Here is a 25,227-nt window from a genome sequence, read left to right on the forward strand (position 1 = left end):
AAATGTCTGCCCACCCTCTCCTTCCTTTCCTTTCCTTTTCCTTTCCTTTCATTTTCATGTTTTTTAATATAAATACAATTAATCAATGATCTTCTGTGCAGGCACACTTTAGGATTGTGCATGAGCATGCCTGCCATTGGAAAGGTTTTTACAAGTCCAAGGCCTAGAACTTTGTTACCTTTTGGCTAGCAAGTAGATCAACAGTTAAAATTAATATATTGCCAAAACTTATTGTTTTTATTTAAAATGTTACCAATTCTTGGGAACAGATTCATTAAAAGGTTGCAAGGAACTACAATGCCACTTTCTTTAAAAAAAAATTTAAACCAGGCCCATACCGCCCTGCAGTCCAGCAGAAACTTGCTGCCCTGGCTCCCATACAGGAGCACAAATCCGTGCCAGATGAGGTGTGCCAGGCCAAATGCTCCCCTGTGTGGGAGCAGAAATAGTTGTGGGAATGTGTTGCCATTAACCACTTTGTATTCTGTACTAGAAATGTTCTGGGTTCTTTCTTATATTTACAAATAGGGCTATTTTGTAATTTGAAGCAGCTTTGCCTAACTCATTACTGGGGGCACTTTTTGCTTTAAAACTTGAAGATGTTAAGATCATGGGTAATATGAAATGTTATGTGATACAATATTCCTTGAACAGCATGCAAGATGGGTTTCATATGACTTAATGTTCTTTAACTTAAAAACATCTGTAGCCTTGATAAAACTTCATATCCTAGAAAGGCTAGACTGCAACTCTTGTTTTTGTGCACTTGTTTTTAAATCCTACATACCAACCTTTGAATAAAAAATGGCTAGTATTTCCCCTCTCCCCACGGTGAACATTCAGTGTTCCACATGTTTTCTATAGACTTATTTTCATTTAAGATCAGTCAGGGTAAAATTGCATGCATCTGAATATTTGACTCACAAACAAAATATTAATGCTAATTCAGTGTCAGTGCTCTTTATTGTGATGATGATGATGATGATGATGATGTGTGTGTGTGTGTGTGTGTGTGTGTCTGTGTATGTGAGAGAGAGAGAGTCTGCTTGCTTGCCTCCCTGCCTGTCCATCTAACGACCTACCTACCTATCTCTTCAGTCTTGTAACGTGTTGTGTTAGATGCATACATAACACAACACATTTCTTCATTTGTGCCCCTTTTATTCAATTGTACTGAAGGATACAAAAGGATACAATTAGTTTCTGCATATTAAATTAAAGCAGTGAAAGGAAATACACTGATTAGCATTTCCAAGTATTCTGCTTCCAATCAGTAAATTATATTCAAATGCCAACCACAAATTCTAGTATTTACTTTATGTGAAAACAAATTCAGCAGTTGGTTCCCCTTAGCATTTATATATTATGAAAGTTATTTATGAAACATGTATGAAGGTAACTTTACATTTCTTCATTTGTCTGTAGTAAAATATGTTGATTTTTATAAAGGCAGTGTGCTTCGAGCACTTTAAGTTGATAGGGCAGAATAACCTTTGAGCTGAGGACTTCATTTATCCATACTAATTCTTTTAATGGCTGCTAGAATTGATTGTAAGAGCAAGAGTGCCTGCAGTAGCATAAGACAAAAAGAAAAGCACTTCTTGGCAGGTTCCTGAGTGGATTCATCTGATTTAATATGCATTTTTTGATTACTGTCTAACCTTCCACAACCTTTACTGTCTGTCTTTTGTCATTAAAGATTCATCGGCTAGGCTGTTGGGTGAAATAATAGTCTGAATTACCTCATCTTGACCTATTTTAAATCAGAGCAGACCAATATGTAGTATATAATTTGAGTAGCATGCCTTCATGGGAGAAAAAAAAAGGTTTTCATTTTTAAAAGGTAGATAAATGGGGCAATCTATACTCAGCTATGGTTAGCTAGTTAAAGTATATCCTTGGTACATTGGTAACCTTGATTTGGCATTCTGGCAGTAGCAAAGCCCAAGAGTTTAATTGAACTATCTACTCTTAGAGATTTAGAATTTGCACGGGTGTAATTATGCCGTGGGGAAGAGATTGTCGTTTATTATGCACAGTATTGCACCTCCGTAGTTTCTGTGACAATCTGAGAATTCACTTACCAGATCTTCTAGTTCTCAGTGTGTCACAGAAAACAAATAGTTTCAGAATGTAAATATCCAGATTTTAACCTGGTGGGATTATGTTATTTTTTTTGTTTAAACATTTATATCATGTCTTTCCTAACAATTCAAGATGGCATACAGTAACAGTTAAAAACAGTTCCAATTATTATTAAACAAGAATAAAATAAACCTGTGTAGAATGCCTTCTCACCTAGTTTTCTTTGATTTTGTCCATTGGATACTGGAAGAACCAAAGTATGTGCCAAAAACCAAAAGGTTTTTCTGGGAGGGGGGGATGTGAACCATCACTAGGTATGTACAGTTTGTTCCATTACTATATAAAAGGGGTGGGTGAGTATCCAAGAACATATATATCAAATTCTCATTCTGAATAGCAGAGGCAGGTAGTGGGCAAGAAGAAGAGGACCCAGGAAAGGAAACCGCCTTCTATCTGCAGCCATGTAAGACAGTGCCAAAGAGGGGCAGACCATGGCAGAGGCAAAGCAGCCAACTCTTCTCCATCCTCTCCCACACACAATCATTAAAAAGTTATTTCTAAACTGTGGGTGATCTCATACTTGAATACCTCATACCTCAATGTGACAACTTTATAAAAGTATACTATTAATTAATGTGACTATTAAGGGAGATATTAAAGGGAGTGATCTGCAAACATCTGGAGGACAATTTGGTGATCCAAGGAAGTCAGCATGGATTTGTCTCCAACAGGTCCTGTCAGACCAACCTGGTTTCCTTTTTTGACCAAGTAACACGTTTGCTGGATCGTGGAAATTCAGTTGATGTCATTTACTTGGATTTTAGTAAAGCTTTTAATAAGTTTCCCCATGATGTTCTGATGGATAAATTGAAGGACTGCAATCTGGATTTTCAGATAGTTAGGTGGATAGGAAATTGGTTAGAGAACCGCACTCAAAGAGTTATTGTCAATGGTGTTTCATCAGACTGGAGAGAGGTGAGTAGCGGGGTACCTCAGGGCTCGGGGCTCGGCCCGGTACTTTTTAACATATTTATTAATGATCTAGATGAGGGGGTGGAGGGACTACTCATCAAGTTTGCAGATGACACCAAATTGGGAGGACTGGCAAATACTCCGGAAGATAGAGACAGAGTTTAACGAGATCTGAACACAATGGAAAAATGGGCAGATGAGAACAAGATGCAATTTAATAAAGATAAGTGTAAAGTTCTGCATCTGGATCAGAAAAATGAAAAGCATGCCTACTGGATGGGGGATACGCTTCTAGGTAACACTGTGTGTGAACGAGACCTTGGGGTACTTGTGGATTGTAAACTAAACATGAGCAGGCAGTGTGATGCAACGGTAAGAAAGGCAAATGCCATTTTGGGCTGTATCAACAGGGGCATCACATCAAAATCACAATATGTCATAGTCCCATTGTATACGGCACTGGTCAGACCACACCTGGAGTACTGTGTGCAGTTCTGGAGGCCTCACTTCAAGAAGGACATAGATAAAATTGAAAGGGTACAGAGGAGAGCGACAAAGATGATCTGGGGCCAAGGGACCAAGCCCTATGAAGATAGGTTGAGGGACTTGGGAATGTTCATCCTGGAGAAAAGGAGGTTGAGAGGGGACATGATAGCCCTCTTTAAGTATTTGAAAGATTGTCACTTAGAGGAGGGCTGCAGAGGCTGCAGTTGGCTGCAGAGGAAAGGACACACAGTAATGGGTTTAAACTACAAGTAAAACCATATAGGCTAGATATCAGGAAAAAAATTTTTCACAGTCAGAGTAGTTCTGCAGTGGAATAGGCTGCCTAAGGAGGTGGTGAGCTCCCCCTCACTGGCAGTCTTCAAACAAAGGTTGGATACACACTTTTCTTGTATGCTTTAGGATGCTTAGGGCTGATCCTGCGTTGAGCAGGGGGTTGGACTAGATAGCCTGTATGGCCCCTTCCATAGCCTAGTATTGACAACTCTGATTGCCATCAGCTCTCCAAAATGGCCTCCAACTGACGTCAGCTCTCTGAGGTATTGGCCTATTCTAATTCTTTTGCTTTAGATTCTTTTAGACCTGGAGATATCTAGGATGCCTCCATGTGGGTCATCTAATCTGTTATTGAGCTATGAACACTTCCCTGTTTCCACCCAGGTTTTCAATTTAGTCATGCTTTTTTCTTTATATTATCTACATTCACTGATTATCAAATATGAATATTTTTAATGAAGGCAATTGTTCCATCTATCTAAAAGCAGTATACAGAATGCAACAACAATTTAAGAATTACATAGGTAAAGGTAAAGGTATCCCCTGTGCAAGCACTGGGTCATGTCTGACCCTTGGGGTGATGCCCTCTAGCGTTTTCATGGCAGACTCAGTACTGGGTGGTTTGCCAGTGCCTTCCCCAGTCATTACCGTTTACCCCCCAGCAAGCTGGGTACTCATTTTAACAACCTTGGAAGGATGGAAGGCTGAGTCAACCTTGAGCCGGCTACTGGGATTGAACTCCCAGCCTCATGAGCAGAGCTTTCAGACTGCATGTCTGCTGCCTTACCACTCTTCGCCACAAGAGGCTCATAAGAATTACATAAATTATGCAAAAAGTAGTATTGAGTATTTTTTCCTAATAATATTTTGTTGCAAAAATAATTAATGAGAAAATTGCCTGTGTTTTCCCTTCATTTATTTGCCACAACACGAAAGCCTGAATTTATATGCAGCCTGAAAAGATTAAAAAGCTTTTGATTTTGTATTACAGTGTGCAGTGATCTGGAGTTCAGGGAGGTTGCAAACAGATTACGAGATTGGTTCAAGGCACTTCATGAGAGTGGAATTCAGAAGAGAACTAGAATTGTACAAAGGCCTGAAAGAAGTAGTAAGTAATTATAACTTTTGGTATTTGTTTGAAAAAAAATGTCATTAATTTTTCCAAATAAATTTAATGTTTCCAGTGGATCACAAACTGAGTTTCTCGTCCACTTGCTATAGAAATGTTTAATATGCATTTAGAGGTTAATTTATGTATCAAAGTGCTCTGCAGGAAATAGGACTGTACAAAAGCATTGTATGAGCATGTAAAAATCTCTTCAAGCTTTTTCAAAAGATCATTTATCATGGCATCAACCAGTGAGTGTGTGAGCAGGTTGTCAGGTTGTCAGTTAAGCGGCCACGACTTACCACAGGCCACTAGTTGATGAAGCGGAGAACGGGAGAAAGAAAATGCGACGAGCCCAATGCACCAGCATGTATTGGGCATGTCGACATAGTGCACGGGCAGGCGGCTGGGCAGCTTTTTATAGCTGCCACATGTTTGGGGCCTGTCTCTCTGCCCAGGCAGCCACAGCGACAGATTCCCACCCTCCCACCCTGTGTTTTAAAAGTTTGGGAGTTGTTATAGTTGTGTTTGGAGTTGAAATAAACTTTGTTGATTGTCACAGCCTCGGTTTAGGTCACAAGGGAGAGCCTGTTGGAAGGGAACCAGTCTGTGTACTGGATTCAGTGGTGGGTTTGGGGAGTCTCATTAATGAGGTTGGCACTGAATGAGTGTGGCTGTCCCGGCTGGGAAGCCAGGGGCCCATCTGCTGGGCAGCTGGGAGGTCTATCCAACCAGGTGGGCACCTGTTGCCCCCCCCATTCCAGCAGGTTGTTTCCCAGGTAAAGGAATCCCAGGAGGCAAGGGACCCTCTCTCCCGGCTGGGAATGCAGCAGGCCCAGGGTGCCTTTGGGAACAAGGTGAGCAGCCAGAAGGCTGTGGGTCAGGCTTCATCCTTTGTGCCAGGCCAACCTTGTAGTGGGTTGTTGTTTGATTAAAGGCTGTGGCCATACTTCATACCAACAAGGAGTCCTTCTTTTAACCAAAATGCTCTCATGCCAATTAATGTTCAGTGTCCTATGTAGCTTTAGTATAGTGGAAATGGTTTTGATCCAACTTTATAATATCATTACGATAAGAAATAAAAGTGCTTTTTTGCAGTTAAGTTCAAGGTATATAGTCAGTACTGCCTAGCAGTCCATAAACATTAGTAAATTTTAGTAATTAGTACATTAAAGAAAAAATTTCCTTATAACAGTTTGTCATTTGAAAAATCCAGTCCAAACAAGAATGATTACCTTTGAGTTTATATCATGCATGTTCTGATTTTTCTTCCTGCCATTGCTATAAAAAGAAGTAGCAACAAAAATCACTAGGTTATGTAATTACCAGTTTTGTTTAAAACAATTATTTTGTGCAGTGATATGCTCGTGAGTGATTTCCCACCGAGGAATCAAGGCAAATTAGATTTTGTAAGCACTGAACTTGGACCCTTCATTAACACAACCAGCCAACTCTCTGAATTTCTCCTGTGTTGTTTAATATAGCTTGCCCGCTGCTGACTTCCTATCTTAATACCTTCATTTTTGTTGCTTTTAGATATTAAGTTCTTTTTTTTTTTGCTCAATTATGACTCCTCCATGCTGCAAAATTTGCAGCACTATTTTTTACTTGGAAATGCTAATTTTCAGTGCTCTTAGTCATGCGGAAGCAAAAATAATGTAGAGCCAATGTGAAATAAAGATGGACCCATTTTTACACAGATCTAGTTTGTCTTATATTTGGACTTGGAAAAAGGGAACGTGTAAGGGTAAAATGTAGAACAGTTGTGCTGTTTCTTGTATTTTCTTAAAAATAAAGATTTAGACTTCAGAGGGTGCCCTATTTATTTGGAATTCAGTAATTTAAACAAGACAACCATAAACATTAGCTGCTGTTGTAGAAACTGAGGCAATGAACACAAGATACATGCTCTCAGCTTTACCGCCTTCTGTGAGGAACAGAAGAAAACATTTAGGAGTGCAACTGGCGGTAGCTCTGAACCATTTAAAAAAAAGAAACTGCATTTCCATACATGTATGAACTTCTTATGGCTAAATGGCAAGAGAAACTGATAACAGTAACCAGGTGTGTTCCTGCTAACACATCTCAGAATGCTGAATTGGGGGGGGGGATGCATTTAGAGTACAATAACTAGCTTTCCGTGCAGTGATGGCAGTTTTCACACACACACCCTTTTGTGGCTTCCTTTCACATATTGAAAACACATCCATGTGCTTAGATTTTCAAGTACTGTAAATACAGCTGCTAGCTTTGGTTTGTGAAATCCTGGAGATTTAGGGTTGAGGCTGGGGAAAGTAGGGGTTGAAGAGGAGGGGGACTTCAACTGGGTATGATACCTTAGAATCTACCCTCCAAAGTAGTCATTTTCTCCAGGGGAACTAACCTCTGTAGTCTGGAGGTTAGTTAAAATTCCAGGAGATCTCTAGATCCCAACTGCAGATTGGCAACCCTAAATGTAAATCTGACAATATCATGTGCCTAATGCCAAAATAGACCATAGAAAAATCTGAAATCTGAAAAAAATACAGTGGGGGATTAACCCCCCCCCAAAGTAATAAAAACAGTACTTGTAGCTTCAAGAAAACAAGGTACACTGAGCTCTCAGAGTTAAATTTTTTCCAGAAGACAGATTTTAAGAAGAGAAGGAAGAAAAGATCCACAATATTATAATTTCCTTGTAACTCAGTTATTGAATTGATGTGTGAGCTTGGGGAAGTTAGGTATTTATGGTACTGAACTAGGTGTACTTAGGATATTAGCTGTGTGCAAATATGTGAACCTGTGAGTAGTAATATCTATGTTACTTGATATTGCAGTGTTTGAGATACCTTAGAACAGGGGTAGTCAAACTGCGGCCCTCCATATGTCCATGGACTACAATTCCCATGAGCCCCTGCCAGTGAATGCTGGCAGGGGCTTATGGGAATTGTAGTCCATGGACATCTGGAGGGCCACAGTTTGACTACCCCTGCCTTAGAATATTAAATCATATTAAATGCACTGTAACTCTAAAAATGCAACCCCTCTAAGCCAGCACTCAATCTCAGCAAGTACAAACACAATTTTTAAATAGATGGAACCATGAAGAAAATATTGGTGTTTGATTACTGTACATGTATGTTGTAAGGAGAATATGTTATTTAAACAATCCCAGATGAAGAAGTGCATCAATATTTCATCCAAACCAAATCATAAATATTCTTCCTTTGTGAAATCTTTCATTAATGTTTGAAAACACAGCATAACTTCTCCTGTAGTAGGCAATCCCTCTGGCTGTTCTTTTGTTCTGCAAACAGGAAACAATTTGACAACAGAGGTCAACATAACTATTCCCTCAGTGATTTCTACAGTAGATAATGTACATTTTGTTGTGCTAGATATCTGCAGGTCTAGGCAGGAAAAACAGACATTCTGTTTTCCTTGACTTAACGATCAAGGCAATCTCAGTTCGACCTTGTCTTTATAGATTTCTCCCACAGTAATTACCTGCAATACCCAGATTGTAAAATGTATTAGCTATATTAAGATTGTCTTAGACATTTAAAGGAATATTGGATGTTTATTAAATTTTGTTCAAAACACTAACTGCTTCCATATTCCTGTTTTCAAATGCTTTCTTTTAGGCATATGCAGTCAATACTTGGTCAAAATGGTTATACTTAATAACTTACTGCAATGCAAAGTGTTGTTCATTCCAAACCAAATGCTACAAATTCATTTTATTACTTGCTAGCCCTATTTCCTATGCACTATAAAAGCCTCATTTTCTCTGTAAAGGTCTGTTTAGGAGTTAAACACTTTGTAGCCAAACAATATTTTAGAAATTTTCTTGTTATTGATAGGTAATAATTATATACAGTGTGACAGTAACCTAGTACAAGATAAAGTATGTATAACTTGAAATATCACAGAGGAAAACTGTTTTTTTTTGTTAAAGATGACATGGTGTTATAACATTGTATTTGGCAATAACTGAGAAAAACCAATATACAGTGATTAAACTAATGTTTTTTTAAAATTAAAATCCTTCTTTGTTTCAGTATCTGAAGAAGGAAAGGCTCTTAATAGATGGATTTAATTCTACAAAGCATGTAGCTGTGTATTAAAGTCTCATTCACTAATTTTACTTCAGATTTTCCTATAATGTAACTTTCTTATATGGCAAGTGTGGATTGACATCATGGGCAAGGAAACAGAGAAAAAGTTTAGGTGAGAAATTCCCTTGTCTCATTAAAAAAGAGCTTTCTGGATTTCCTCCAGGGTTTTTGCAGAGTGTATTCCAACTTTCCAACTAGTACAAGACTTGTGTTCTCCACATCATAAAAACGTTCAGCAATATGCACTTTGTAATATTGCCATAGAATCCCGCTGCCACTGAATAAGGAAGCAGTATTTAGGAAATTAGTACATTAAATTGAATCACATATAGGCAAATTAACTCTTTGATTTAAGCCCTATTCATGAGTCACAGTGAATTCACCTAGTCTGCATACAATGTACACTTGATTTTTCTTTATACATGCCTTGACTAGTTCTCATATTACATTCAGCACACACATAGCTGAAAATGTGATTGAGATACCATATCTATCCAAGTACTTGTTAAGTGAATATACATTTGGTCTTTCTCACAAACTAGTGTATGCAAAGACATACAGATTGTACAGGTGTTCACTGTACTAAGTTATCTGTATTGTTTCTGTTCTATTTTATGTGAACCGCCCTGAGCCTTTGGGGAGGGTGGTATATGAATATAATACATACATACATACATACATAACTTTTTTAACCATTTAAACATTTCATTCCCCCTCTTCCCCTCTCTTCAAAATGAAAGAGAAATTGAATCAACCAGTGACAGCCATTTAAACCTAAGAGCTTGGTCCACATCTCAGCTATTATATTTAAATGGCTGGCAGCCACTTAAACAGTTTGTTTCCTTGTCCCCACTTTGAAGAAGTAGGGGAGAATGTCACCTTCAAAACAAGGAGGAGCAAAATGGGCAGTTTAATGGCTGGCCACTATTTCACTGGTCGATTTTGTTCCCTTCCATTTCGAAGCTGGAGGAAATGAAAGCGACTGGTGAAATGTCTGCCAACCATTTCAGCAGTGCATTTCTTTTCCTTGCACTTTGAAATTGGAGGGGGGTGTAAAATGGATGGTTTAAATGACTGCCAGATATTTAAACCTAACAGTTGATGGGTGGACCACCCTGCTCAGCTGCTATATTCAAATGACCCAAACCCCTGAACTGAACTGGACAAAGTCTGAGAAATGTTCAGAGGAGGTGCTTCCCCTGAACTTTGGTTGGGAGGTATGAACCGGGCCAAATTCATGATGAATTTTGGCTCATGTACTGGTTTGTGCCTATTCCTAATCACAAATTGTAGAAATTATATTAGTTGAATTGGAAAGACAAATTCTCTATAAACCATATATTTTACTGTTAGATATAGTTGACATGCCTAAAATTTTTCAAACAAAAAATTTACTTATGAATTTACCACAACCAGATCAGTTTTTGCTAAAAGCTTGAAGCAAAAAGTTGGCCCCAAATTCATGACCAGTTAATGAAATGTAAAAAGACCTCACACTGGTGAAATGAACTGCCTATCAACAAACCAGAGAAATATCCAGATTACAGATTATGGGTGAGAGCTATGCAAAAAATGGACCTTGCAGAAAAATATGGGAGACAGAGTTCTTTATTTCACAAGGTTTGTGTAGATATACTCAGCTTTAACCTATTATGTATACTGTTTTTATTATGCATTTTTTGTTACCAAAGAAATATTAGAAACATTCTGAACAAAAAAAACTATAGAAGAAACATTGAGATGCAGTAGGCTTATCTGAGATTACAGAAACTAAATCAAGGGGTAATTTTAAAGTCTGTTTTATGCAACCACCAACTTTAAACTGCACAGTCAGGGATTAAGCAATCCATTTTATTTTCCACCGCTTCAAAGCAAAGGAAAAGTGAAACAGACAATTTAAATGATTCCCAGCCATTTCAGCAGCCTGTTCTCCCCCCCCCCCCCCGCTTCAAAACAGAGAAAAGCAAACAGATTAGCCTGAACCAGTTGGTCCATTTCAGTGCTTTTTGTTTGGTTTAGTTTGGGGATTCAGTTTGGAAACACCCAGAATCCCAAACTAGAAAATTCCCCACTGGTGCTTAGTCCTACTTGTGATAAATCTCATAATCTGTACATGGGATCAAATTAAGAGTCTGCTTTAGCCTCTGTAGTTAGAGACATGATCAATAAGCATAGTTTAACTTTTTTCCACTTAAGAAAGTAGGAATCAACTGTATAACGCATAGATGGATTTAAACAACCAGATAATTTCATATAATTATGTTATGAAGTCCCTGAATATACTCGCAAATAAGACAACCCGCATATAAGCCAAGGCACTTAATTTTATCATAAAATCTGGGCAAATTTATTGACTCACATATAAGCCAAGGGTGGGAAATGCTCCATCATCACAAGGCTCTCTGATCCAGCCTCCCCCCCCCACCAACAGATACAGAAAAGTCAAGAGGTTGAATATCTGCTGGTTTTTGTACCCCGCTTTTCACTAACCAAAGGAGTCTCAAAGTGGCTTACAATTGCCTTCCCTTCCTCTCTTGATGCCACACACCCTGAGAGAGCTCTAACAGAACAGCTCTGGCAGGAGAACCAAACTGTGCCCTCCAGGCCAGCAAACCAGAGCAGAACAACAGTACCTGAAGTTGGCAACCTCCTACAAAAGTACAACAGTTACCAAACTGGGAGAATGGACAACTCTAACTGCAACTGCAGTGCCTCCCCAGAACAAAACACTGAAATAAAGAACTGTAAAACTGAATACTGAAAGAAATTACTATAAAAATCAATGTTTAAAAGAAATACAACCCCAAGAAGAAAAGGCAAACAATGCTGTCCCTCAGATTAAAAAAAAAAAACCACTAGGAGAAAGAAACAGTAAATCCCAAAATACCCCAAAACCCACCCCGCCACAGAAACCAAAAGAATAATTTGGAAGAAGTTATTAAGAAGAGGAAGAAGTGAAGGCAAAAGGGAAAAAAAAAGATCAGAGTCCCTCAGTCAAACTGTTGATGTCCTTCAAGCTGCCAGAGCAAGCTCAGCTTGCAGTACGCATTTGCAAAAGGCAATGCAACGACTGGCTGGCTGGAGCAGGCTTTTATTAGCAAATCAAAGGCTATCTATGTGATGTTAGAAAGATTTTGTCTTATAACCTATGCCAGATTTTGAGAAAATGTTGTGTATAAAAAATCCTTTTTGTAAACCTGTATGCCATTTTTATTAACAGCCTGAATAGCCTAGTTTAGCCTGAGCTCATCAGAGCTGGAAACACAACAGGGTCAGCTGTAGGTAGTTCTTGGATGAGAGACTACCTCAGAAGTCAGGGCTTGCTAAGCAGAGGAAGGCACTATTTTATTGGATGTATTACTTAATTCTAATAACAATTTTCTTATAAGAGCTTCAAAAGATATTGGTAACATCATAATAAATTGTGGAGGTAGATGTTTACATATAGTTGAGAACAGTGGTGGAGACAAGGGTTATTCAACTGTCTTCATTTTTATGAACAATGTTTTTATAAGCAACATTTTCTCACAACCATGTGATAGGGGGAAACATGTTCTCTTATGGGCTGAAAAGGTGCTGTGAGTGTGATTTTGATAGGAAAAATGGCACATGAGGAACAAAATAGGCACATCCCCTTACTCCAATTTCAGTCATATTTATAGCTTCCTACAACTGTAACATGAGCCTCTTGTGGTGTAGAGTGGTAATGCAGCAGACATGCAATCTGAAAGCTCTGCCCATGAGGCTGGGAGTTCAGTCCCAGCAGCCGGCTCAAGGTTGACTCAGCCTTCCATCCTTCCGAGGTCGGTAAAATGAGTACCCAGCTTGCTGGGGGGTAAACGGTCATGACTGGGGAAGGCACTGGCAAACCACCCCGTATTGAGTCTGCCATGAAAATGCTAGAGAGCGTCACCCCAAGGGTCAGACATGACCCGGTGCTTGCACAGTGGGTACCTTTAACTTTACAACTGTAACATTTTAAAATAATCAATTGATTACTCATATATCTCCTTAGATTAGCCCACACAATCAGCGACAAAGTCAGGCCATGTATATAGGGTAAAACAAATTACCTCAGAATGTGACATTTGCATTCCTTATTTTTTTAAACGTGATGTGACTCTTCTTGTGGTGTTTGTATTCCACATCCCCCACACAAAACTGGGGAAGTGAAGATCTGGAAAAGCTTATAACCTGTTCAGAGGGATCTAAGGGACAGCCATTTTTCTGGTTTCTCCCTTTCTCCACAAACATCAGCCTAGTTTAAACCTCCTCGCCTGAGAGCACAAATTATTGAAACAGAATGAGGGTTACCTTTGTGAGCATGTGGCAGATATGACAGCATGCTGCTTTTCATGTATTCCCTTAGGTTTCTTTCCCATTTTGTGTTCTTATTTCCCAAGGTCTTGGTCACCTATGCCTCTTTTTCTGGATGTTGATGCTACCAAAGTCAAGGTGTAGGCATTCTGTGTCAATACAACTTTGAATGGAATATATTTCTAATTGAATACACTGAGTTTAAATAGTGTATTTAATAGCAGGTACATTTACTATAGCTTTTCTGCCATAAGGTTGTTCTTTGTTTTGACTAGTGTGCCTGCTGTGCCTTTCTTTCTTACCTTATTATTTTAGTTTTTGCCTTTTTAGGATTTGATACCAGCATTTTGCCTATTTGCAAGGACTCCCTTGGCTGGATGTTTAACAGGCTTGATACAAACTATGACCTGCTATTGGACCAATCAGAGCTTGGAAGTATCTACTTGGACAAAAATGAACAGTGCACCAAAGCATTCTTCAATTCTTGTGACACATACAAGGACAGTTTGATATCTAACAATGAGTGGTGCTACTGCTTCCAAAGACAGCAAGGTACAAGGCTGGAATAACTTGCAGATATTGATGATTATTTTTACCCCTAGCTCTTTGAGAAATATTAAAATTACTAGCAAGAAAGCCCATTGCAAGCAGGAATGAAATGGGTGCTAGGACCCAAGGGTCACAGGGAGGTGCAGATCCCTCTCTGTGTGTCTCTCTCTCCCTTTCGCTGCATGTCTTCTGTGCCTCGCAGCAGGAGGCATAGAAGGTAATCAGGGCTGGTTTGTAGGAGGGAAGGAGGGAGGGAGGGCTGGTGTGCAGTTTGAGGCAGCTCTCTCTGTCTGTCTCTCTGTTCCTCTGTTGCAGCTCTCTCTGTGTCTCTGTCTGCAACTTGAGGCAGTTCTCTCTGTAGTAGTCTCTGACTCTCTCACAGCAGGAGCAATATGGGAATGAGGGCTCATGTTCGGCCTGGCAGGGCTCTGTGTGTCTCCGTCTCTGGTGCATCTGAGAGGAATGTGGTTAGCGTCCAGGGAGGGAGGGCAGTGATATCACTGCTCAGTCAGAACAGTTTTATCAGTGCTGTGGTGAGCCCGAGGTCACCCAGCTAGCTGCATGTGGGGGAGTGCAGAATTGAACCTGGCATGCCAGATTAGAAGTCCGCATTCCTAACCGCTACACCAAACTGGATAATGGAGAACTAAAAGCAGAATGTTTGAAAATGTAATATTTTCAAGGACTAAGATTTATATTCAGTTGGATCCAAAGTATCCTTCTGCATGCAGAAAGCATTTAACATTCATGGTTTTTATATGTATTGGATGAGAACAATGACAGAGTTTCCAGAGATGGTCTTTTGCTTGTAAAAAATCTGTGCAGTTTAACTGCCTGCTATAACACAATTTGAATTTTTGTACTAGCTGTATAGAGCAGCAGAACAGCAGGGCTACACGTTCCAGGTGGGGGGGAGCAACCATGCACAAATTGTCAAACACTAGTTATATAAGTTTCAGAGGAGTGGGCACATGCAACAGCAGTGGGCTGTGTCTGTGGTATAGCCACAAATGCCACTCTGTAAATTTCAGGTGGGTGGGGTTGGGGGGATTCCCTCACTTTATTAAGCCTCTTAAGTGCAGGGAGGCATCAAAGCAGGGATTTCCCCAGCCCCAGGGGTCTGGCTTCCCTAGTGCACTTGCATCATAGTGTTTTTATAATGATATAACACATTCTCATTAAGTCACCAAATGCCTTTAAAAGACCAGAGCTAATTCTAAAGTTATTTTGTTTCCAGCAAGGTTTGTGTTTAAGATTCCATGTTGGGAAACAGCTGATGTTGGCAGGAAACATTGTTTTGTTCAAATTATTAAGCAGTACTAGAACTGGGATAGTTTTTAAGCATACTTTTATGAATTTATAATCTGCAGAGTACATGCAAAGATTATTGCGTTGCATTCGGCTGGTGAACTGCAAAGGCTTTCTCTAGCGGAAAAGTCCCTCCATCCTATGGAAGAGTTTCTACCTCAGTCAGAAGATTCAGAGCCTGTGCTAGAAGGCTGAATATTTTTGTATACCATATACTAGAAAATAATGGCTGTTGAACATATTTCTGTGATTATGAACTTCCTAGACCAATCATACATGGGCGAGAAAGCGCGATGTGGCAGGAACAGGGCTTTGGGGAAAATCCCCGATTATGCCTGACGTCCCCTCCATCCGAGGCCTCGCCTGACCCAGGCTGTTGGAAGACCTGTGTTAAAGGAACACGGGTTCTTCCACAGGCTGGGGAGTGCAGCAGGCGCAGGCAAGGGCTGGGTCATGCCAGCCCTGTGCATAATCAGAGGAGCCGGGCCTTTATGCCCGGTTCCTCCCCCGACCTATGGTGTCCCTGCAGGGACACCTCTTGCTCTTGCCAGCTCTGCTGTTCCACGGAGCTGACAGGGGCATCCCCCCACCCCCACCATGGTGGGAGAGCAGCATGCTGCTCCCCACCATCATGCAGAAGGGGGCTATGCTCCCGATCCCCCCTCCGCTGCCGGCGCTTCAGCGCGCACCTGGCACTTCTGGCTCCGCCCGGCCTGCACAGGGCCATTGCACTGGGGCAGCCAGCATGTGCCCCGGAAGCTCCGCCCCCATGTGTAATCGGGGTATGGCAGGGCTTTAGGCTCTGGTGCAACGTCACAGCGGCAGCTCAGTGTAGCTGCCGCCGTGCATAATCAGTCCAGATGGATTTGAATATCCAGTACCAGGAAATGAACATTGGATTCATGGTTTGATCTTGGGGAGGGGGGAGTCTTATATACTTATAGCATCATTGCTTTATGGATCAGTACTTAATAATAAACATGAAAAGGGACAGGAGGCAATTTAAAAACTGTATACAATTTAAACTGAACAATCCATCCCTCTGTTGAAACAGTTGAAATTTAACATGTGTGATGTCATTCTAGATCCACCTTGCCAGACAGAGCTCAGCAACATTCAGAAACAGCAGGGGGGTAAGAAGCTCCTAGGTAAGTCATAGATCATTCTTTTGATGTTTTTATTACTTACATAAATAATCCTACTGAAACTACAACGCAAAATCAATATGAATCCTAAAATGAAGGACCAAACTACATTCAAGTAACAGAATTTTTAAAGTCTTTGAAAGCTATTAAGCTTATTTTTATTACCTTATCAATCCAAGATATTACATCTGTTTTATTACAGTACTGGAATGTCCAGTATTTCACTTTTTAACTAAGATAGGAAAGACAGAGAAAGGCAGGATGATACCAAGGTAAAATAACCTTTATCTTAAAAAATCCTTTACTGTTTCCTTTTGAATAAATAATCTCTTACAGAATTATAACAATAAATATCATCTTGCTTTACCATGTCTACAGTTAATGAAAATTAGACACTTCCATGTGTGTAATTTTTATTCTAAGGTCTTCAATATGCCTTAAGAGGATTTTAGAAGGCTGTTGCACACAACTCTCACAGAAGGAACATACAAATACATTTAAACAAACAAAAGGAATCTTATGGCACCTTGAATTCTAACATTTGTTGTGGCACTATCCTTACAGTATTAGTCTTTGTCATCAAATGGGTCAAATAGTCTTAGAAGAAGAAAGGTTCATTCTTATATACTACTTTTCTCTATCCAAAGGAGTCTCAAAGCGGCTTACAGTCGCCTTCCTTTTCCTCTCCCCACAACAGACACCCTGTGAGGTAGATGGGGCTGAGAGAGCCCTGATATTACTCAGTGCTGTGGCAAGTCCAAGGTCACCCAGCTGGTTGCATGTGGGGGAACGCCAGATTAGAAGTCCGCACTTCTAACCACTACACCAAGCTGGCTCTCGCCTGAGGATAGCCTGTACATCACAAAAGCTTTTTTATATGCTGTTATATGGGAGGCCCAGTTTCAAATCCCCACTCTGCCATGGAAGCTTACTTGGAATCTTGGGCCAGTCACATGCTCTTATCCTAACTTACCATGCAGGAATGCTGTAGCTATAAAAACTAAGAAGAAGATAAGCCACTTGGGATCCCCGCTGTAGGGAAATACAAGATGTAAATGAAACAAATAAAAATACAAGATTCCTTTATGTTTTTGTGATGATAAGCTTAACATGGCTATGCTCTCTGGATTTCAGCTACTTTATGCATTATTGTTACTAGTGAAAACTGGCAAGGGTTCATGGGAATTGTAGTCCATGGACATCTGGAGGGCCGCAGTTTGACTACCCCTGCTCTAGAGGAAAAGAAAACAATTGGACCAAACACAAGTAACAGTCTCCCCCCCCCCCTAGCCAAAGCTGATGGGAGCACAGAGAATGCCTTCAATAGCAACAGGATTAAAAGTCCTTCCTATGTGATACCTATTGATTTAGGGCTGACTCCACCTGAAGTTACCTATAAAAGGCAGATGTTTGTCTATGGACAAACTGAAGGTGTTGAAATAACTATAACTAAAGATTACAGTGGTATTTACAGTATTTGAAAGGGTGCCACATAGAGGTTGCAGTACATTTGTTCTCTTTTGCCCCGGAGGGACGGAACAGATCCAATGGGATGAAATTAATTCAAAAGAAATTCTGTCTAAACATCTGGAAGAAGTTCCTGAGAGTTAGAGCAGTTTCTCAGTGGAACAGGCTTAATCAGGTGGTGGTGGGTTTTCCATCTTTGGAAATTTTTAAACAGAGGTAGGATAGCCATCTGATGGAAAGGCTGATTCTGTGAAGATTCAAGGGGATGGCAGATTACAGTGGATGAGCGATAGGGTTGGCACACAATTATTTTAATTCCATAGTTTAATTAGAAATTGTTTCCTGAATATCAAGATGAAAAGCTTCCCAATAATGGACTTTTTCTTCAGGATGGATTATATATATACTAGTGTGTGTGTGTGTGTGTGTGTGTGTGTGTGTGTGTACATACACATATATACATGCATGCATGCATACATACATACATACATACATACATACTAGCTTCAAAACCCGTTCATAGGAATGGGTTTTGAAAGGGTCCTCCGTGAGCGTTCTGGCTGCTTTCCTGGCTGCTGGGAAGCACTGAGGGGGAGGGGATGGGGGAGAGGGAGCGTGTCCTAGGGGCCTGGCAAGCACACCCGGTGCCTCAGCGGGGCCCTGGGTGTGCTTGCCAGGCCCTCGGGATACACGCCCTCTCCCCCATGACCCCCCATGGCCAGATGACTTTCCACGGGCCTGGTAGGCACACTCAATGAGGCCCCGGGTATGCTTTCCAGGCCTTTGGGAACCACTCCCTCTCCCCCCCCCCTGCGGCTAGGCTTCTTACCTAGGGCCCTGCAAGCAGAGCAGCATAGTCACAGATGTGCCTGGGTCTAACAGCCAGGCACGTCTGTGAGGCAAGGGGTGAGGGCTTGGTGAGGGAGGGCGGGAGATGTAGGGGTAGGGCCAATCAGGGTGCAATTGGCTGCATCCTGAGTGGCCCTATTCCAACTTGGACAGGGAGGGCGGGAGCTGTAGGGGCAGGGCTAATCATGGTGCAGCTGGCTGCAACCTGATTTGCCCTGGAGAGGCCGGACCGTTCATCCCCCAAGGCTGTTTCACAATTATTAAGAGGCACCAAATGGATAAGATGAGCCTCTTTTGGCACAGGGTGGTAAGGCAGTTGATATGCTGTCTGAAGCTCTGACCATGTGGCTGAGAGTTCGATCTCAGCAGCCAGCTCATGGTTAACATAGCCTTCCATCCTTCCGAGGTGGGTAAAATGCATACCCTTCGGAGGTGCATACCCTTCCATCATTCCGAGGTTGGTAAAATGCTGGGGGGTAGAACGGTAATGACTGGGGAAGGGAAGGGAATGGCAAACCACCCTGTATTGAGTCTGCTAAGAAAACGCTAGAGGGCATCACCCCAAGGCTCAGACATAGCTTGGTGCTTGCACAGGGGATACCTATCCCTATCCCTACATATAGATATAGATATAGATATAGATATAGATATAGATATAGATATAGATATAGATATAGATATAGATATAGATATAGATATAGATATAGATATAGATATAGATATAGATATAGATATAGATATAGATATATCCCCCCCCTCGGGATCTAATACCATTGAAAGCACAACTATGAATTTTGGATCGGTAGATCAGCAAAGAGAGCAGATGGATCTAAGAGGTTTTCCTAGTCAACCATAAGAAACTTTGAGAGATACATGCGTTAGCATTTGATAATAAAAGAGTAGTAAAATTATTTTAATGAGGTTATTTGCAAATGCTTGATTGATTAATTGCTTATTCTGCTTAATTTGTATGTGTGTGTATATATATATATATTGTACAGGGCAGTATATCCCTTTATGTGATGAAGATGGATATTATAAACCAACCCAATGCCATGGAAGTGCAGGACAATGTTGGTGTGTTGACAGATATGGCAATGAAGTAACAGGATCCAGAACACATGGTGCTGCAGACTGTGGTATGTCACAGAAATCTTCCTATTATTTTTGAGTAAAATATAAATATGCTATTTTGATCAACTGGCAGTCTTTAAGGGAAAAATAGAGTGATACTACAGGAATGCATATTGTTGAACAACCAATTTTGAATGGGTTTCTGTTATTTTCTTTTTCTGTGGTTCTTCACAGCACAATTGTACTTTTCTGCAACACTGAAACAAATACAAATCAAACCCCCTTGAAAATGATCCTTTAGGTACAAAAAACCAAAAACCTAGGAGCAGTGTTTCAGCCTTCAGCTGAAAGATTCAGAATTACTTTTCCTTCCATTTTGTAAAGCATCAATATGCTTTTTTATTTAGTATTTCTGAACCTTGGGTTCATAACTACTAACCTAAAGCTTCTCTTCCCTCCCTTCCCTGAGTTCATGCTCTACATATTCACTTGGAAAAAATAAGAATACCAAAAAGTATTAATCTATGTCACTTTATTAGATCTCTCACTAATAAGACTCTATTGAACATTTCATTGGAATGACAAACCAAGATCTGGTTATGACATTCAGCCCAATGTTTTCACAACTGTCCATACTAAGTTTGACAAAATTCTCGTTATTTATGCCACAAGTCAAAATATATAATTTCCTTATTCATTTTTGATAAGACATGCTGAAGTCCTTAGTTTCTTAAAATGTTTACCATTTTAAAATGTTCTTAAATTTTGGCTAAAGTTTTGTCCTTAGGAATCAAAAGATAGCATTTCCAATCTATTACGGCACACTAAACCTGGGAGATGATCCTGGAAAACAAGTACACTGTAGCCCTCAATGCCCCTAAGCAAGTTGCCTGCCTTCTGCAACATGAGAATACTTGACTGGATCATTCACATGGTTGGCATAACAAATAGGGAGAAACATCCCATTCACTGCTGTCTTTCTTCTGTGATCAACTGATAGTATAGTACAGCACATAATTAAGCCCTTCTCATGAGATACAAAACTGTTTTGAATAGGTTCAGAATAGCTTCATTGGTTTTCATCTCAACAGAATGAGGGTCTCATACATTACTATATAACTTCTAGTTCTGTAAGAGTACTTATTGCATTTTTATTGTACACATGGAAACATAAAACCAAATATCATCTGTCATCTTACAGTAAATCTTTGACATATAGTAATATGTACTTTATCCTAGCTGTTGAACTAGAAACATCGGGTGATTTTTCAAGTGGTGATTTCCATGAATGGACAGATGATGAGGAAGATGACATGATGAATGATGAGGATGAAATTGAAGATGATGATGAGGATGAAGGGGATGATGATGATGATGATGACCATGAAGGATACATTTGATGCTTTTAGCTGTGAATAAATTATATCTTTCTAAAATTTATGTGGAGACACACCAGAAAATTCCTATACCTATGAAGGTCAAAAGGAGATTCTAAACATGTATATTTTGTATGATTATTTGAAATATTGCGGCTGGAGTCATAGACTTTCTTTGTTTAAATGAAAATCATTATATTATATGTTGTTTTTATATGCCATTGAGCAGAAGAAATCACACTGGAGTCTAGCCTGAAGAAATGTATGTGTGCTACTAAAAATAAAGGTGTGCAGATAATCATAAGGACAACCAAACTTTTAATACATTCCATAAAAAACATTTTCTCCTGGGGAATGTGTGAGGCCATTTCCAGCTGCTTCTCTGTTAAACTTTAGCAGTGATTTTAGACCATGTGGACTTTTGAAAATGTGCATGGACAGGACTAGTGTTCAGTAAGGTCATAATAAGTCAATTATAATTTACTGGAGAGAAATAAAAAAGCCATGACTATAGAAGGTCCGCCTTTGTACTTGCAGTGGTTATGTTTTGGACACTGAGATTTGTTTTGGACACTGAGATTACTAAAGTATTGAAATGGTTTTTTAAGATTCAGCAAACATGGAAAAGCATAAACACCGCAGATCTAAAGCTTTGTTCTCCTTTTATGCTCATGGTTTATTTTAAAGTCAAAATCATGTATATTTGGTTGTGCAGGCAGCTTGATTATTTTATCTTTATTTCTATAGCATTTAAATCATAAAATTAGTTTAACATATTTTAATGGGAAAACTTTACATAAAGAATATGTTTATTATATTACTGTACTGTACTTGAGAATAATTACTTTCCCTGAACTGGGGCTTCTTCATTTTTCAATTCCAACTAATTTTGCATCTTTAACCTTTTTCTGTTACTAGATCAATAATTTAGATGAGTATTGTAAGGTGCCTTGCAGAATAGAAATAGAAAGATTTATAGCATGCATACCGATATAGGATTATTAGGCAAATAGCTGAGCATTACCAAATTCCAAATTTAATGCCAATATAGGTACTGCTGCTGGAATGGAGAAATGGGTTATTTTATCCCCTGACCCCATTGTTATGTAATTACCATGTAGAATACATTATAATTCTTATGTAGAGTAGCATTCAAAATTTGACAATAGAGAAAATTATTTTAATCACTGTATTTATGTTAGCATGTTAATTAATTGTGTAGACATTTTAAAATTCCACCACCTTCAGGCATATCAGACCTGTGGCTTTGTGCCATAATAAAATTGAAAGAACCTGTGTAACATTATGCAAGCAGTTGTTTAATTTCAACTGTGCATTATTGTTTTCCCTGATTTTTAGCTACAGTTAATTGAAATAAAGTTTGGTTCTTTGCATATGATTTACGTAGGTTTAATTAAAAAATAATTATTATTTTATGTATTATTAAAGAATATTACTGTTTTTTTTCTTTTTTATGTTTCTGTATAGTTTGCAAAATAAAGACTCTTGTAACCAACTTTCACCCACAGTGCTGCAGTGATTCTTATGGGTATAGCTGTCAGAGGCTTTTCACAATGTTTTGACTTTGATCCTAATCAAAGTCAAACATGTCTATCTGGAACTAGGTTCTTTCTGAATGTGTTGAATTCATTTATACCTCACTTTTCTTCTCATTAGGAACACAACAGGTTATATAATTCTCCTATTTTATGTATTTCTTTATGTTTACGCTCACGGCGATTCACACAAGAAGGACATTGTAACATCCAATAAACATATGATTAAAAACAGTCCTTAATAACACATATGTTTTTTGGTTACTCTGAGTTTGTGCCCAATATCATACAAAGAGGGTAATTAACCCTATCCCACATCCTTCTCAAACAGACTAACAACCACACCATCCTAGCACCATCCTAGTAACTTATTTTGCAATGATGCACTGCTTCCGCAATGCAAAGCATGCTTCATGTTGAAACCGCAGTGAGCAGTGACCCCCCAACTAAGATTCTATGCAACATTCTATAATTTCAGCTGTGCATCAACAGGCAAATGTATGTAAACTACAAATTCTCTGCACAATGTATCCATAATTAAACTTCTGTTGGTCTAATAGAAGTCTACTATATTTGCGGGGGAATTATGACAATGTGCTGGATCCTTCACCAGTTAATTCTAAGAACTGTAGTCTTCAAACTATAATTCTTCCTTTGATTCTTTTCATTGCCTCACAGGGGAATACCTTTTTGCCACAAAGACACGAAGACAAGTGCTTTTTGGCTTTTAAAATAGGCCACAACTATATTAACAATAACCAAGCATTGGAGAGCATGGGGGTAAAGGAACCAGCCCTCTTGTGGCCCTCCAGCCACAAGGTAGCCAAGTATTAATTCATCAGGCATGCCCGGGGCCCTCCGGCATCCTGCCAGGCTCCCCGTGCCCCCAATGACCTGTTGGATGACAGGTGACCATATTTTGAGAACTTGTTGAGGCGTGAACCTCTGCCGAGTTCCCCAGCCACCCGGAAATGCAGGATTTGCCATCAAGGCTCCTCTTCCATGAGGGATGGCTGCCCAGCTCCGCCTACCCACAGCCTCTTACGGAGGCCCCCTTTCTATAGCAGGCCCACACGCAGGCTGGGACTGCTCGTATATGGTTCCTCCCCCATGCCCAAATCCTGCCACAGAGCAGTGAATGGGAGCGCCCATACCCCAGCTCCCGCAAACACTTCTATAACTTGCAGCCTCAAACAATGCATAACGCAAATCATGTAACCATAAATCCGTCCCCCATTCTGAGAGATGGACTCCCATAACCCATAACCTGTGGCAAATGTCAGGGTGCGGAATATAATGGCCACCCAACTTAACCAACCATTTGGCAATTGCCTTATTAACTTTTTTACAGGAAACGTCAACTTTTTTTGGGGGGGGGGAATTGCCCCTCTCCAATTCCAACGCTCTAGAAGTACTGACCACCATATTCGAATGCCTGGGAATCTTGACACAATCTTCTCAAGGTCTTGATTTATGGACTCCGCTAATCCGACTGCCTTCATGCTGGTGATGTCATTTTCTCCCAGTTGAATTATTAAAATATCCGGCACGCCGGTGCGCAGCACAGCTGTGGCTAAATCATCTAGCAGCAATGCCCAATGTATCCCATGCCGATCAGCCCAGGCAATTCGGTATCGGTCTCCACACCCCAAGTTGCAGGTCCATCAAGACCGCAATGAATAGCGAGCCGACCAGTGGACAATATTGTGCGCGATAACCAACACTTTTGGCACTTCTGAGCACAGATCTACAAATTGAATAGCATATAAGATAGATTCAAATGGGTAGCCGTGTTGGTCTGAAGTAGCACAATAAAATCAGAGTCCAGTAGCACCTTTAAGACCAACAAAGATTTATTCAGGGTGTGAGCTTTCGAGTGCAGGCACTCTTCATCAGACTATGATCTTCTTACATGACAGGGAATATATAGCAAAAATCAATTCTGTTACATTAGTAGACTGTGCTAAACCAAAAAAGGAACAAAACCCAACCTTAACAGGTAGGAACTCAAAAGTTGAGCTGAACAATAAAAATAATGTAAAACTTGTTAATTATTTATTATGTTGTTGTTAGGTGCTAAGTCGTATCTGACCCATCGCGACCCCATGGACAATGATCCTCCAGGCCTTCCTGTCCTCTACCATTCCCCGGAGTCCATTTAAGTTTGCACCTACTGCTTCAGTGACTCCATCCAGCCACCTCATTCTCTGTCGTCCCCTTCTTCTTTTGCCCTCATTCGCTCCCAGCATTAGGCTCCTCTCCAGGGAGTCTTTCCTTCTCATAAGGTGGCCAAAGTATTTGAGTTTCATCTTCAGGATCTGGCCTTCTAAGGAGCAGTCAGGGCTGATCTCCTCTAGGACTGACCGGTTTGTTCGCCTTGCAGTCCAAGGGACTCGCAAGAGTCTTCTCCAGCACCAAAGTTCAAAAGCCTCAATTCTTTGACGCTTGGCCTTCCTTATGGTCCAACTTTCGCAGCCATACATTGCAACTGGGAATACCATAGCCTTGACTAAACGCACTTTTGTTGGCAGGGTGATGTCTCTG

The 25,227-nt window shown here is 40.1% G+C and overlaps 1 protein-coding gene across 3 annotated transcripts in view; it reads left to right on the top strand.

Annotated features, from left to right (window-relative positions):
• SPOCK3 (SPARC (osteonectin), cwcv and kazal like domains proteoglycan 3) overlaps nt 1-22,649 on the top strand; it is a 154,921-nt gene extending 132,272 nt beyond the window's left edge. For 2 of the 3 annotated variants that reach the window (XM_077299951.1, XM_077299952.1), the window contains exons 7-11: nt 4,829-4,945; nt 13,675-13,911; nt 16,302-16,364; nt 19,679-19,816; nt 20,991-22,649. In XM_077299951.1, coding sequence (XP_077156066.1) covers nt 4,829-4,945; nt 13,675-13,911; nt 16,302-16,364; nt 19,679-19,816; nt 20,991-21,151 — 716 coding nt within the window. In that variant the 3' untranslated portion in view covers nt 21,152-22,649. The remainder of the gene's footprint in view (nt 1-4,828; nt 4,946-13,674; nt 13,912-16,301; nt 16,365-19,678; nt 19,817-20,990) is intronic. The other variant, XM_077299953.1, reaches the window with a different exon arrangement.
• Nucleotides 22,650-25,227: the final 2,578 nt, after the last annotated feature.

This window comes from Paroedura picta, chromosome 10 (genome assembly GCF_049243985.1).
Source record: "Paroedura picta isolate Pp20150507F chromosome 10, Ppicta_v3.0, whole genome shotgun sequence".
NCBI lineage: Eukaryota > Metazoa > Chordata > Lepidosauria > Squamata > Gekkonidae > Paroedura > Paroedura picta.